Here is a 15,028-nt window from a genome sequence, read left to right as displayed (position 1 = left end):
GTCATAAAATTAAAAATAGGATTACCAGTAATCCACTTCTGGTTATATACCCAAAGGTATTGAAAGTAGGGTCTCAAAGAGAGAGAGATTTGTACACCTGTGTTTGTTGCAGTATTATTCACAATAGCCAAAAGGTAGAAGTAACCCAAATGTCAATAGACAATAGAGAGATGAATTGGATAAATAAATTGTGGGACACACACATATACGATGGAATATTATTCGGCCTTTAAAAAGGAAAGGAGTTCTGCCACATGCTATAACATGGATGAACCTTGGGAACATTATGGTAAGTGAAATAAGGCCATCACAAAAGGACAAAGAATGTATGATTCCACTGGCGGGAGATATCCAGAGTAGTCAAATCATAGATGTAGAAAGTAGAGCGGGGGTTGTCAGGGGCTGGCAGTGGGCAAGGGGAGTCGGGAGTAACTGTTACCGGGGACAGAGTTTCGGTTTTGCAAGATGTAGAGAGTTCCATGGACGGGTGGAGGCAACGGCTGCACAACGATGTGAATGTGCGTAGTGCGCTGCACCGCGTATGCAGCCCGTCCCGACTGACCGACCAGCCACGACTCTGCAAAGCCGCAAAACCGGGGAGCAGGTCCACGGGCACTGCCAAGCCAGGGGTGCATCGCTTCCCATCCCACTGGCCCCTGCTGGGCCTTAGGCAGAAGGAAGTGCAGCTCCCCACCGCAGGCCGGCACTGCTCGGACGTGTGCTCCAGGCCACGCGGAGGAGAACGAGGGCTTCTGAGAGGCCCACCGTGGTGCCCGCCGTTCATGGCCCGCGGCCACCCGGCTGCGGCTGCTTCCCGGCCTCACGTGGCACGTGCCCAAAACTCTCTGGAGAGGCAACTTGGAAATACAGTTGATCCCTGAACAATGCGGGTTTGAACTGCATGGGTCCTCGTATACATGGAGTTTTGTCAACAGGTACATACTGTTCCGTAAATGTATTTGATGATTTTCTTCATAACTTTCTTTTTCTAGTGTATTTTATTGTAAGAATACAGTATATAATACATATAACATACAAAATATGCATTGATTGATTATTAGTGGTAAGGCTTCCAGCCAACAGTAGGCTGTTAATTGTTAAGTTTCAGGGGGATCAGAAGTTATACGCAGATTTCCGACTGCATTGTGTTCAGTATCCTTGACCACCACGTTGTTCAAGGGCCAGCTGTACTTTGGTGATGAGGGTGGTGAGGTGGGGCTGAAGGAAAGGACGTATAGAGAGGTGACAGGCAGACAGGTGGGTAGCAAGAAGAAAGAGAGCAGAAACACAGAGAAGCAGACCCCTCCCAAAAGAGACCCAGGTTGAGGGGCGCGGCTTGGCCCTCGCGTCTGTCAGTGAGACTTTTTCTAGGGTGGCCTGAGTGAGCCCCAGTTCCTTTTAGTCAAGGAAGGGGACTGTGTGAAAAGAGTGTCCACACCCTGACGACCGGCTCCTCCGCTGGCTGGTTAATGAATCCACCCACCAGCCTCCTGTCCTCCCTCCCAGCAGACCCCTCCCCCGGAAGCAAACCAAGTGACGCCAACACAGGGGCCTCATTCGCCCCGTATCCCTGGGGCCTAGAAACCACCGGGTATGGAGCCAGTGCTCAGAGGGCCCAGGGGAGCCACAAGCTCCCCCTCAGAGGGCACTACCTGTCTCCCACGTGAGCATCCGTCCTCCCAGGCACCCATGACAGCATCTCCCATACCTGGCCCCTTCGGTCTCACCTGCCCATGAAGGGATGAGTCCACACTGGCCATCGCAGTGTCCCCCAGTGCTGAGCATGAGCAGGAGGGGCTCCTGCGGCCACACCCCTGGGGGTCCTGGAAACCACACCTGCAGAGGCCCTGACCTCCTGTGGCACCGCCTCCGGGGCCTCCGGCCACTGGCCCCAGGACCTCTCCTCTTTCCAGCCCAGTCTGCACCCGCCCAAGCCCCAGCATCAATCTGGGGGTGTGCCTCTGCTCTTGCCTCAGCTCCTGACTCTGGGCGTTCCCCGAAGTCTAGCCCACCCTAACGGGAGGGAGATGGGGTCCAGGGCACGCTGTCCATGAGGTCTGCGGCCGAGCCGTCGCACTCCTTGCCCTGGTCCAAGTCTTTCTGAGCAATAGTCTGGGCAATCAACACATGAAGAAGAGGCTGGGCAGCCCTGGCCAGGTGGCTCGGTTGGTGAGGGCACCGTCCCATAAACCAAGAAGTCTGCAGGTTTGATTCCCAGTCAGGGCGCTTACCGAGGCTGTGGGTTTGATCCCGGCCAGGGGTGTGTTTGGGAGGCAACGAATTGGTGTTTCCTGCTCCCCGTTCCTCTCTCTCTCAAACAATAAATATGTCCTCGGGTGAGGATAAAAAGAAATTTTTTCTTTAAAGAAATAAAAGAGGCTGGGCCAAGGAACAGTTGTATGGACTTTATTCCCCTCGCTCCTCTCACTCGCCTGCCTGCTGTCCCCCACGTACTCTGTGGCTGTGGGACGGTCACACATGACCAGGGGTCCCCAGGCCCGGGCACAGCCATTCTACCACCTCTGTGAGGGGCACTGTGGCAGCACATGCCAGCGCCGGAGGCTCGGGCTCTGAGACCAGCCCCGGGTCCCACAGCTGTGGTCACGGGGCTTGCAACGGGTCACCTCACCCCCCTGGCCACTCCCCCGACCTGGCCCAAGGCCAGGGAGCCCCAGAGGAGCCGGGGCAGGGACCGGCCCAGGTGCCAGACCTGAGGTCTGGCCACATGGGTTGAGAATCCCACTGCACAGAGGGGCCTCCTCACAGCCAAACCCCAGGGGGAGGGGACGAGCCTGAGCACCCACCCCACCCCTGCAGCCAGCCCTGGGGGTGGGTGTAAAGCCCAGTCCCTTCGGTCCAATATCCGGGTGCTTGTTAATTGGTTGTTAAAATAAAAAGGAAATGGAAAAGCTGGTAAAACAAGAACCCCATCGTACTGGTGCTGCTGAGGTTCCCTTATTGCTTCAGGCCCTTGTGGTCTGGCTGGAAAGGAGTTCCCTCCCACCGTGGCCCAAGGGGGAGAGCATTTAGCACCAGGGACACAGGGCTCCCGCCCCGAGGGGACAGGGCCTCCGGGAGCGGGCTCGGCTGTGCCTACCTACACGGCTACATGACCATTTTGACCAGAGCCCAGTCTGCTGCCCGGACCCCTCTCCTGCCATCAGAGGGAAGATATAAAAGGATAGGGACCCCCAGCCTTGGGACACGGTTTCACTACCGGCTCCTCCACACCCACCTCTGGCCTCTGCTTGTCCAAGTCTGGCCTGGCCAGGGCCCCCAGGCTTGCTAAGGCTGCAGTGGGGCTAGCAGGTGTCAAGGCCACCAGCCTGTACGGTAGACCCTGGTGTGAGTGACAAGGGGTTGGGAACCCACAGGGGTCCCGGCCTAGAGCCCGCTGGGGAAGATCAACTTTCAGGTGGGGGGGAATGTGAGCCAGCTCGGGGGAGCTGCCAGGCACTGGGACCAGAGGTTAGAAAGAGCAAGCGTTGGGGAGCGGGGAGGGGGGACCCTGAGGACGTCATGGAAGCCCAGAGATAAGGGGTACAGGAGAGGGAAAGAGCTTCAGTAAAGCAGGGGCCGAGGAGGCCCAGGCTGGGGACGGGGAGCCGCAGAGCTGGGCGCCAGACGGGAAGCCTTCCCCTCAGGGAGGGCCCGCTTTCAGGCCCCCGAGGACAGCAGGGGCCCCGAGGGTGTGTCCGCAGGCGCTGGCCCGGCCTGCTCCTGAGGCAGAGGCAGCCCCAACTCAAGCAGGCCGGGGCGCTGCCCGCTCCGTGCCCAGGCAGCAAGCAGCCTGTGCGGCTGGGATCACAGACCCTCAAATCACTCGGGCTCCTCGGGCCTGCCCACGTCTGTACAGAATAAAGTGCTTCGTTTATTGATGATTAAAATGTGCCCAGTTCCCTGCCCCAGCGCCATGGGTCTCACAAAGAGGTCAGAGGGGTTCCGACCCCTTCAGCCTGTAGGCTGATGGGGCCCAGCCCCCCGTGGTCCCCCTGGGGCTCAGGCCTCTTCCCACTCCAGTTGTGCTGGGAAGGTGGTGGTGTGGGCGTAGTCGTGGGGGTTTAAGGTGCAAAGAGTATAACAAACATAACCGCATAAACACAATAGGAAAGAGCTTAACTAGGAAACATGTAGCTTATGGAACCTTCCTCCCCATTTAAAAGGCAGGAATAAAGATGTTAAATGACAACCAAAAAGGGTGACCTGTTAGTGCCGGCCTCCGGGGGCAAGCAGTGGGCACGGGGAGGGGCTCCCCCCACCCCGGACCCTGCCTTGCCCCCGGGAACGTGCAGGTCCTTTCACCAACAATGCCACAGGCACCCCGCCACCGGCGCAGGGGCCCAGGAGGGACAAGGACGCTGGATGCTAGCCAGGGGCAGGTTGTGGCAGGGCCTAGGAGAGCACGAGGCCTGGCATCGTCTTCGGGGAGCGGGGACAGACGCAGACATACACATCTCCTCTAGCGTGGGAGACACGGCCAGGGCAGCAGCGAGGGGCGGGGTGCTCTGTGCGTGGGAGCCCCGCCGGCTGCCCCACTGATAGCACCTTGAAACCTCCAATCACGTGCCTGAGCCTCCTCCTACAGCCCTTCCCCTGCAGTCCACTCATTTGCAGGGGCTCCTGGGAGCTGGTGCTGCGGGAGCCGACCCACCTGCCCAGCCAGGACCTGCCCACAGCCCCCCAAGGCCCAGGCTGATGGGCTGATCTCGGTGCGGCCTGGTGTGGGTCAGGGACCCCTGCTGGCAGGGTGAAGGGTGGGGAAAGCAAACGCCTGGGGTCCAGCCCCTGCCTGCCCCACTCCACACGGTGCAGAGCTGGGTCTGAAGTCTTCACGCCTGGCCACTCCCCACCCACCACGCTCACGGGCATGCAGACTCAGGCCCCTATTCGCTGTGCACAGTCCTCAGACCGAGTCCACAACTGCTCCAGGGGGGCTGGCATCCCAAGTTCTCCCCAAACCCTCCAGGACAAGGGGGCAAGGTACAGGGCACAGGGGAGGCAGGGCTGAGCGGCTGAGGCCGGCCGGGCTCCACCTGGACGGCCCCTCCAGCTCAGGCCTCGGCAGAGCGAGAGTCATACACCTGCCCTCCAGACCACCCCTTCCACTGTGCCCGCTGCCTCCAGCGCCCCCCTCACCTGGAGGGGGGTACTGCAAATAGTTTCCTCTCTTCTTTTTCCTTCGCTTTCAAAAAAAGAAAAAAAGGAAAGGCTTCAAGGAGTCACTGAAAGGGAGCACTTGGGAGTGAGGTGTCCTCCACCAGATCTGGGGCGCCACCAGCCTGCACCCCTGCTAGGGGCAGGGGCCTCAAGCAGAGCGTGTCCAGCCACCTCTGGGGGTGGGGGGAACGGTGCCAGGCAGGTGTGCCCTCCCCCAAGGCGGGGAGGACCATGGGGTGCTCCCAGTCGGCGCTGGGCTCCAGGTCCTGCAGGCGCAGGGCAGGGTTAGTTGTTGGCGTTCATTCGCCCGCCGCTGTTGGCAGTGGTAGGGAAGAGTGGAGGTGGGGCGGGCAGGTGGGGCGCGGGGGGCAGGGTCTGGGGCATCCCTGGGAGCAGGGGCAGGGTGGGAGCCTGAGGCGGGGCAGGGGGCAGGCCTGGCGCAGAGGGGGGGCCGTCGCCGGCCAGCGGGTGGCTGACGCGGAAGCATTTCTCCTTGTGGGCCTTGAGCATGTTTGAGAAGCGGAAGCGCTGGCCGCAGACGTCGCAGGGGTAAGGCTTCTCGCCTGTGTGGGTGCGCCGGTGCCGCTTCATGTTGGGCCGGCTGGTGAAGCTCTTGCCGCAGATCTCGCAGATGTACGGCTTCTCCCCTGGGGGTTGGCGGGGGACAGTGGGGTGTCACTGGGGGTCACTATACCGCAGCCTAGGGCCAGCCTCCCTGCGCCCAAGGAACCGCAGTGGGGCTCGGCCCTCGCGCTAGGATCCTCCCCACCCCGGGCTACTTTGTCCCAGCCTCATTAACCTTGGGAGGTGGGGAGCGTGGCCCTGAGCCTCAGAAGGGTAAACTGAGGCCCAAGGTGGAGAAGGGGCGGGGCCATCCCAGGCCTCCTGAGCAGGGCTGAGAAGGGGTCCCAGGCCGGGCCTACCTGTGTGGGTCTTCATGTGCTCATCAAAGTACTGCTTCATGTTGAAGTCCTTGCCACACCACTGGCACATGAACTGCTTGTGGCCAATGTGGATGCTCATGTGCGACCGCAGCTGGTACTTGTACTGGAAGCGCTCGTTGCAGTTCTGAGGGTGGGGTGGGGCGGGGCGTGAGGACGGGGACTGAGCAGGGAGCAGCTTTCAGGGAGGGAGCCCACCCCGCTGTTCCAGCCCGGGCAGCCGAACCACCCTGAATGTGTGCGGATGGGCGGGGGCGGAGTGGCAGCGCGGCGCACGGTGGCAGGGCAGGCCGATGGGTGACCAGGTATCGCTGGAGTGGGGGCGGGGGCACAGACATCAGACAGAGCGTCCCTCTCAGAACCCTGCACCCCGCCCCGCCCCCGGCTTTCACCCAGCTGCCATCCCTGACCTCAGTCCTGTCCGGGGCGGCTCCAGGGGCAGGGGAGGACGGGGACTCACCTCGCATCGGAAGGGCTTCTCCCCGGAGTGCTGCAGCGAGTGCACCTTGAGGGACATGCTGCGTTTGAAGGACTTGCCGCAGGTCTCGCAGGTGAAGGGCATGTCCTTGGTGTGAGCTATGGGGCATGCACCATGGCCGTCACAGCTCTGGGGGGCCCCGCCTGCCTGGGGCCTGCCTCACTGTCTCTGTCCCAGGACCTGCGGCTGCCTCCCAGGCAGCACCCACCATCACCCCTGTCCCCGGCGGCGAGGTCTCTGTCCTTTCTGAAGTCTGGTCAGACGAGCATGGTGGCCTTTCTGGTTCTTTAGCCTCTGGCCAAGAGAAAGAGCCAAGGCCACTCGCCCTGCCCCCCACGCCCCCGCTGAAGTTTCAGGGAAAGATGGAAGCATTCCAATAGAACTGGGCCCAGCGCAAATCCGGGCCCAGCCGCCGGCTCCCTGCACGGCCTCCGTGGACCTCAGCGTCCTCTATAAAGGGAGGCTAGGAGTGATACGGTGCCTCAGTAGTAGCTGCACTTTACGGGGGTGGCCCTCCTAAACGTGAGCTGCATGTGCCCCAGGACCCACGGACAGATGAGGGAAGAGGTCAAGGAAGAGGTCAGGGAAGAGGCGGTCGGAGGCAGGGAGGGCCCCCTCAGAGCTCGCGGCTGGTGACCCTGAGCCCAGGGGGCACCGCCAGTCCTGGGTTACCCAGCATCTCCAGACCTAGCCCCAGGGGTCCCAGCTCCCAGGCAGTTCATGCCGGGGGCCCCCAGCACTGTCTGGTGGAGAGTGGGGGTAAGGCCCCCCTTGGCCACCTTTCCTGCGGGCCCAAGTCCATGAGCGGGCCAGGAAGGGAGAGCTGCAGGGACCCCGGACTCCCAGCCAGGCCCCCCTAGAAGGGAGGGACAGCCACGTCCAAGGTGCAGGGGCGGCCCAGCCCGCACTTGGGGTGCTTCCTTGCTGTGTCCAGGCTTAACCCTGGGCGAAGGGTTCCATTCGGAAGGTGAGAGGCACGGCTGTCCTCCAACAGGGCCTGTGCTGGTTGGACCCTGGACCCCACCTGCCATGGGGTCCGGGAGCCCTTGTGCAGCGTGCGGCCGGCCTAACTGAACACGGCAGCCCTGGCCCCAGCGTCTATCCGGTCCCGCCTGCCGCTGCAACCCGCCATCCCAGGCCTTCCCGCTGACAGGGGCCTCCTCACTCCTTCACACCGCCCTCGCCCTCGGGTGTGAAGTCCTTCCCCGCACACCCAGCGGCTGGCCAGCTCTGTCCTCAGGCTCCGTTCCCCACGGGCCTCGACTTACCCACCATGTGCTTGCGCACGTGGGCCATGGTGTAGAACTTCTTCTCGCAGATCTCACACGAGAACTTCTTTTCCGCGTAGCCATGCACGATCTTGTTGTGTTCATGCAGGGACCACAGCTTCTTAAAGGCTTTGCCGCACGTCACGCACTGTGGGGTGAGAGGACTTCAGGCCCTGGGGCCGAGGTCAGGACCCTGTGATGAAGGGCGCAGGCCGTGGCCCTTCTCTGGGCCTCATTTTCCTCACCTCGGCTGCGCTGGAGAGAGGGCCCTCGAGTCTGGGGACCCGCCAGATCTGACGCTGTGGGGGTCGGGGGGGGGCACCTCCCTAAACACCTACCCACAGCCCGGCTCGCCTTCATCCTTAAACTTAACTAGGGCCGGGGTCTCCTCTTCCAGGGGGCCCCTCCTCTGTGCCCATTCCAACAAGGCATCTCCTTACAGAGGGGAGGGCATGTAACTGGCTGAAGGGCCACAGCGGGTGTGGAGAGGCCCCTCTTAGGTGCAGACATCAGCTCTGCTGCCTCCCCGCTGGGACCCAGGCCCTGACGCCATGGAGATCACCAAGGAGACAGGTCTCAGAGGGGCGGCTGCGGGAAGCGTCCGTCCGGATGGGGTTGCTGCAGAAAGAGCCCGGTCCCATCAGGCAGTGCAGGGCGGGGGGATCCTTAAGGCTCCGCTCCCTTCCTCCTCTTCCCCCAGGCCCTCGTCCTGCCCACCCTGCAGGACGTGCCCACAGGTCTGGAGGCAGGACCATGGCGCAAGCAGAAATTGGCTCCGGTTGGTCAGGGTGGCCAGGTCGGAAAGGGAACAAGGGTCTTTCCCCTGCGGAAGGGAGGCGCAGCTGCGTGGCAGGTGGAGAGTCAGAGCAGCCCCGCAGGCAGGCAAGCGGGAACAGGTACGTGAGGGTGGGGCAGGGGACCAGGTAACCCCCAGGTAACACTTTCTCCTCGGGCAGCTGCAATTAGCAATTAGTTGAGGCAATTAGCACCCGCCTACCTGCTGCCCTCACCTCGCCACCTCTCAGCCACAAAGGTAAAAACCCTGTGCTGCCCACACCCTGAGAGTCTGGGCTGGCCCGCTCTTCCCCTGCTCTTCCCAAGTTTCTATCCGGTCCCTCGTCCCCAGGCGCAGGCCAGCTGGCATCTCCAAAGAGCCGAATGCAGGGACTCCTTCCTACCCGCTGCCCCTTCCTCTACTCAGCCTTTGTGGCAAGGGGAAAATGGCACCCCCCTCAGGGTCAACCCCTCCTCCCTTCATCTGCGCTTTTGTGCACCGAACAATCTGTGAAACGCTACACAGTGGCCCTGCGGGCCCATCCCTCCTCACGGCTGGCTGTCCCCATCTCATGGGCTCAGGCCACTCTCTCATGCTCCCAAGTCCATGCTCCCTTGCCCTTCGGGCCAAAGGTACTGTTTGTTCCAATCCTATCTGCATCTTTCCATTTGTCAAAGCCCAGTGCTATCCACCTCCTCCAGAAAGCTCTCCTTGACATTCTCACCAACCTGGGCCCTACTCTCTTGACTTACCCTGGGCTTGGGCTGGTCCCCCCCAGGCTGGGCAATGCAGTCAGCAGGACCCTTGGGTGCCCAAGTCCAAGCTCTGGCCTGGCCCAGCCTAGGTGGCTGTGTGGCCTCCGCTGGCCTCCTGCCCCATCCCGCCCCGTCCCCCGCACGAAGCGCCCCCCAGGCCCACCTGGATGTTGCGCTCACAGTCTGTCTGCCGGTGCAGCAGCAGCTCACTCTCCAGCAGGAAGCGCTTGCCGCACTGGTCACAGATCTGCATGCGGCTGTGGGTCACGTTCATGTGTTTCTCCAGGTACCAGCGGTTGTTGAAAACGCGCGGGCACTTCTGGCACGGGTGGTGCTGCTTCTCCTCCAGCTTCACCTTGGCCCCCAAGCCATCAGGGGCCTGTGGCCCTCGAGCCGGCGCCGGGGCCGCTCCGGAGGGCTGCTTTGGCCTCTTCCCACCACGCTGCGCGGCCTCCTCAGGCTCAGGGGGTGCCCGACGCCGGGCGTTCTCCCGGGACCGTGTGGCCATGCGACTGTGGGGAGGGGGCTCTGCCCGGCTGCCCCTGCGCCCCGCTGGCCCCTGCCTGGCTCCCGCCTCCCCCTCCTCCTCTTCCTCCTCCTCCTCCTCTGAGCTCTCTTGATCCTGGTCACTGTGTCCTTCTTCCTCCTCCTCCTCGTCCTCCTCCTGTTCGCTGTGCCCTTCCTCCTCCTCATCCTCCTCTCCCTGACTGCCACCTTCCTCTTCCTCCTCCTCCTCCCCTCCACTGCCACCACCCTCCTCTTCTTCCTCCTCCTCTTCCTCCTCGTCCTCCTCATCCTCCTCGTCCTCCGAGTGTCTCTGCAGCCCGTCCTCCCGGCCCAGCACCATGGTGGCAGGGCCCGTGGCAGCGCCCGGCTTCCCCTCGGGCGTCGTGGACACGTGCAGCGTCTGGTTGTTGAGGTTGACCTCCACGATGATCTGAGACTGCTCCTGGCGACTGTAGGTGCCGGAACCGCCCAGCTCTTCCTCCAGCTCCTCCCCACCCTCCAGCTTGCACAAGCTGGCCGGGGGCCCACCAGCCTCCTCCGTACCGCCCTCCTTCTCCTCCTTGAAGAAGGGCTGAGCTGGCCCAAGGGTGGCAGGCACTGTGCCACCTGCAGTCCCTGCCCCGTCCTCAACACGCACAGAGTAGGGGTCAGGCCCCTCGCGGGCGTAGATCTTGGGCAGGCCTGGGGTGTCGGCCTCCTGCTTGATGTCACAGTAGTAGGGCGGCGCGGCTGGGGCACAGCTGGCGGCTGGCTGGGCTAGAGCCACAGCAGTGGGGCCTGGGGGGCCCAGGGAGCGGGCGTCCAGCAGCTCCTGGCAGGACGCAGCGATGTCAGCCATCTGCAGCAACGAGGCGGCGCTGAGCACCTCGTGGACGTTGGCCGCGTTGACCAGCAGCTTGGATGTGTAGATAAAGTTGAGGATCTGCTGCAGGCCGCCGGGGGCCAGCGCCTCCAGGGACAGTTCCACCCGCTGCAGCTGCTTGTTCTGGGTGAAGAGCGAGTGGAAGAACTGGCTGTAGGCGGCCAGCACGCCCTTGTGCGCCGGGAAGACGCTACGTTGGGGCACCAGCACCAGGTCCACGTCGCAGAGGTCAGGCTGGAAGAGGCGCTGCTCATTCAGACGGCCCATCAAGCAGGCGAAGTGCAGCGCCACGTCCTCTACCAGCGAGAACTCCGCCGCCGGTGAGTCGGTTGTCTTCTCAACCAGCAACTGCAGGGCAGAGGGCACAGGTCAGGTCCAGGCCGGCGGGGCTCCGGCCAGCCCACCTTCTCAGAGGCAGCGATGTCAGCCCCCTGGTTCCCCCATCACTCCTGGTTCCATGTTACAGAAAAGGAGCCGACGCTCAAGCAAGGAGGTGGAGGAAGAACCAGGATTCAAGCTCAAGTTCTGAAGCCCCTCAGAGCTCCAACTCCAACCGTGACATTCTGAGGCCAAAGATCAGTTAACTTTTCTGGGCCTCCAGCTCTTCCGCTGCAAAACAGGAAGTCATCCGGGGAAAGAAAGAGGAAGAGGGGAAAAGGGACTAGGGTGGCCCCCTGTCCAGGTGTGCCAGCAGCTAAGGGTTTCCCAGGATGCGGGGCTTTCAGTGCTAAGCCCAGGACCATCACAGGCAAACGGGGACCAAGGGGTCACCCCAGCAGGGACACAGGCACTTCCTGGGCTCCATGAGTTCTCTCTCCCCCACACTCACTCACACAAATAAAACCACAGCCGCCAGCCCCAGACGCCTTGAGAAGAGAAGCCAGGCTCACTCGCCCGCTTCCCGCACTCTGGCTACCGCAGCCCAGGAAGTGGCCGCTGAGGGGAATGCTCGCACCCATGGCGCTGGGCCCGCCTGGCCTGAGCGCTGCAGGGTAGACACTTCTGTGAAGCACCCCCCACCCAGGCCTGCGGCTTCGCCCGCCTGAGAGGAGGCTGGTGCGATCCAGCCAGCCTCTCAGCACTTGCCAGAGCCTGGGCCAGCCGGCGCCGCAGGCCTGGCCTCCAGCAAGTCCCCCTCACACAGGGGTCCTGCAGGGCGGGAGCCCAGGCAGCCTGCGTGGGCCCCCAGGCCTGCCCCAGGGGCTCTGAGAGGGGCCCATCTTGGAGGGCCACTTCATCTAGGGCCTCCGCAGCTGCCGGGGGGCCCTTGAAGTCTGATGGGTCAGGTTCTCTAGCTCCCGTGAGCCGCGGCAGTACGGACGGGCATGACCTTTCCTGGCTCCACCACAGTGGCCTCCCCAAAAGGTGGGCCACACAGACAGGCAGGCTGCCCAGTCCCTTGCTTGGGTCCAGTGCATGGCATATGCTCACATATTCTGCCAACCGCCTGCCTGGCTGGACCGAGCCCACAGGTTCCAGGCCCTGGCCCTCCTCGGACCCTGTCCAGCTGGGGCAGAGCATCCTATATTTGAGGACCTTGCTCCACTGCCACAAGGCCATCATCGCCCCTGCCCCAGACAACTCCCTGGAGGCCCTGGGATGAAAGCCGGGTCCCATCCGTCCACAGCCCACGCTTACCTGCCCCCCATGTCCGGCCTCCCACTGCTGGCACAGCCATGGGTGGGCCCAGACTGGGGAGGGGGTGTGGGGGTGGGGGGATGTCTCTTCTCAACTTCTCAGTCACTTGAACGAGAATCCGCCCTGGGCCTCAGAGTGGGCCTCGAGGAGCTACCAGGGCCGGTGGCAGTCCCCGGGGACACCCACCCAACTTGCACTTGGGTCCCGCTCTGGCCAGGCCCTCAGCCACGGACACGATCTCCCTCGAGCTCTCCCACCACACCTTCTGCCTGCCGGCCAAGAAGCCACGCGTCTGCCCCTCTGCCTCGGGGCTGCTAGCCTGTTCCGGCCTGGCCAATCTCACTGGGATATAGTGCCAAGCCCCTCCCTCTTCCCTTCCCTGACTCAGTCTGATTCATCTTCTGGGACCAACTGAGATTGCACAGATGGGGAAACTGAGGCTCAGAATGGGAGAGTCCCTAGGTGAGCAGTAGCAGAGCCCCTGGCCTCCCAGCTTTTCCGAGGCCACCCTTCCCCGCTGGGCTGGATACTGCTCCATGTAGGCCGATTTCTTGACCTTTAATGACTTAAAAACAGGAAGAGGCATCGGGGACCCTCTCACCCAGGGGACCAGCTGTGCCTCCTCAGGCTCTCCCCGCCTCAGCCTCCTCCCCAGAGCTGCTGCCACCTGTAGGTCAGTGAGGGGTCAGGGTGCAACTTGAATAGTAACAGGGGCTCCTTAAGGGGCTCCAGTGGCCAGATAGGGGCAGAGGAAGCGGCTTGGATCAGGGCTTGTCAAAGCCAGGCCTGTTGTGGGGAGCCCGCCCCAGGCGACGGGGCCTGAGCCACCCTGCTCCCCATCACAGAACGCCCTGCAGTGCCCAACCTTCCTGTGTGCAGGTGGGGACCCAGGGCCCAGGCGAGGCCCGGTGAGGCCCTCTGGCTTCAGCCGAGGAGGGGCGGTTGGCCGGCAAGCTCGTGCTGCCCCAGAGGCCCCACTCACGAGGCAGCACCCCCGGCCAAGCCAGCAGCATCCTTGTCGCCTGAGGGGCCGAGAAACTCAGGACCAGGCCCTGTGACTGGGCTTCATTGACAAGCACACAGATGCTGCCTGAGTCCATAGCTGGCAGCCCTTCAGCAGGGCACAGCTGCCCCCTCGCCTGGCACCTTCCATGCAGCGCCCACCAGCTGTGCCCGCCTCCCCAGCCAGATGTGCCAGTTCCCTGAAGCTGCGGCTGCCCCTCCCCATGTGGCTGTGCCAGCTGCAGCCACACACCCCACCCCGAACGCCAGGCCAGCCTGGCTAAGGTGCAGGACCAGGGGAGCGGTCAAGCGCTCCTGTTGCCGGGGGGGGGGGGGGGTTCATACCCTCAAAGCCTGGCCCCCAAGCCAGGCCGAGAGGAAGCCAGGTGCCGGGGACACCTGCCCAGGCGCTCAACCAGGTCAGAGCTTCTACACCTGAGGGGTGCCCTGCATCATGGCCAAGAAGCCGCTGCCTCCCTAACCTGCCCCGCGCCTCCCGGGGGGCCCCAGGATGAAACCTGGGCTCCATCTGCACCCCAACTCCCACAACAATCCTTCCATGGTCCGGCAGCGGTGGGTGGGCCCAGTCTGAGCAAAGGGCACAGGCTCACGACTTCCAGGCTCCTCCTTTTGGGGACGGGGGTGTCTAGTTCAGTCTCCTCAGGGCTCATGCCCCCTCCTTCCCGGGGAAACAGGCCCAGAGAGGGAGGGGGACCGGCCCAAGGTCACACAGGAGTTCGGACTGGAGCTGCGGACGGCCCCCCCAACACCCCGCTTGGCCCAGGAGCCCCGAATCCCCAGGCAGGGCGGCTCCAGCGCCCACGTGGCCCAAGGCCCAGGCGGGAATCCGACCTCCCCCTTCCCCCGACACCCAGTCCGAGGGCGGCGCCGTCAAAGCTCAGGGGAGCGCCCCCTCCACCAGCGCCCAGCAAGACCTCAGCCTCTCGAGCCCGAGGCCCCCACCCCAGGAATTTAACCCCCTCCCCGCCGAGGGCCGCACCAGAGCGCAGCAGTCCGGGCCCGCGGGGACCCAGAAGGGGTTCGGGAGACCCGGCGAGGGGGAAGACCCTCCACCCCGAGTCAGCGGGCCGTGCGCTCGGGAGGGCAGAGAGGGCAGGTGGGCGGATAAGCGGGGGGACAGGCAGGGCCTTGCGTACCATGGTGCCGTGGCGCTGGGGGCTCACAGGGCCCCGCGGGATCGCGCTGCCCCCGGCGGCCAGGCCGGGGCCGCTCCATGAAGCGCCGCGCTGGGGGCCGCCCCCGCGCAGGGCCCCGCGACCATGGCCCCCGGGGGCGCGGCCGGGCGGGCGGAGGCGCAGGGCCGCAGCGAGTCCAGCAGCCGAGCAGCTGCGGCCCCAGAGCCTCGGGCGCGGCGGGCGGGGGGCGCGGGGCGCCGATTGGAGCCCGCGCGTCAGCTGGGGCCGCCGTCTGGACGCTTAAAGGGCCAGGCCGCCCTGCGTGCCGGCGCGGGGCATGGACACGCGTGGTGTGCGGCGTCCCGAAGCTGCCCGCTCTGCCTCGGGCCGCTGGGGCCCTCAGCCAGGCCCCGTGCTTCCCATTCTAGCGGATGGACCCCGGCCTCACTCTCCCGCGCTGAGCCCCCTTTCCGCCGCCGGGTTGTTAGTCCCGGAGTCTAACCTCGGTG

At 63.7% G+C, this 15,028-nt stretch overlaps 1 protein-coding gene across 1 annotated transcript; it reads right to left on the bottom strand.

The window, feature by feature from the left end:
- Positions 1-1,575: 1,575 nt before the first annotated feature.
- Positions 1,576-14,748, bottom strand: ZBTB47 (zinc finger and BTB domain containing 47). The gene is made up of 6 exons (XM_054594819.1): positions 14,541-14,748; positions 9,538-11,091; positions 7,845-7,992; positions 6,559-6,674; positions 6,081-6,225; positions 1,576-5,804 (listed from the first exon to the last, which is right to left on the bottom strand). The coding sequence occupies exons 1-6, from the start codon at positions 14,541-14,543 to the stop codon at positions 5,443-5,445; spliced, it is 2,328 nt and encodes a 775-aa protein (XP_054450794.1). The 5' UTR covers positions 14,544-14,748; the 3' UTR covers positions 1,576-5,442.
- Positions 14,749-15,028: the final 280 nt, after the last annotated feature.

The sequence above is a fragment of the Pteronotus mesoamericanus genome, unplaced genomic scaffold, assembly GCF_021234165.1.
Source record: "Pteronotus mesoamericanus isolate MK-2021 breed Mesoamerican mustached bat unplaced genomic scaffold, CSHL_Meso_final scaffold_533, whole genome shotgun sequence".
In the NCBI taxonomy this organism is placed as follows: domain Eukaryota; kingdom Metazoa; phylum Chordata; class Mammalia; order Chiroptera; family Mormoopidae; genus Pteronotus; species Pteronotus mesoamericanus.
This window is presented reverse-complemented; position numbering and strand designations above follow the sequence as displayed.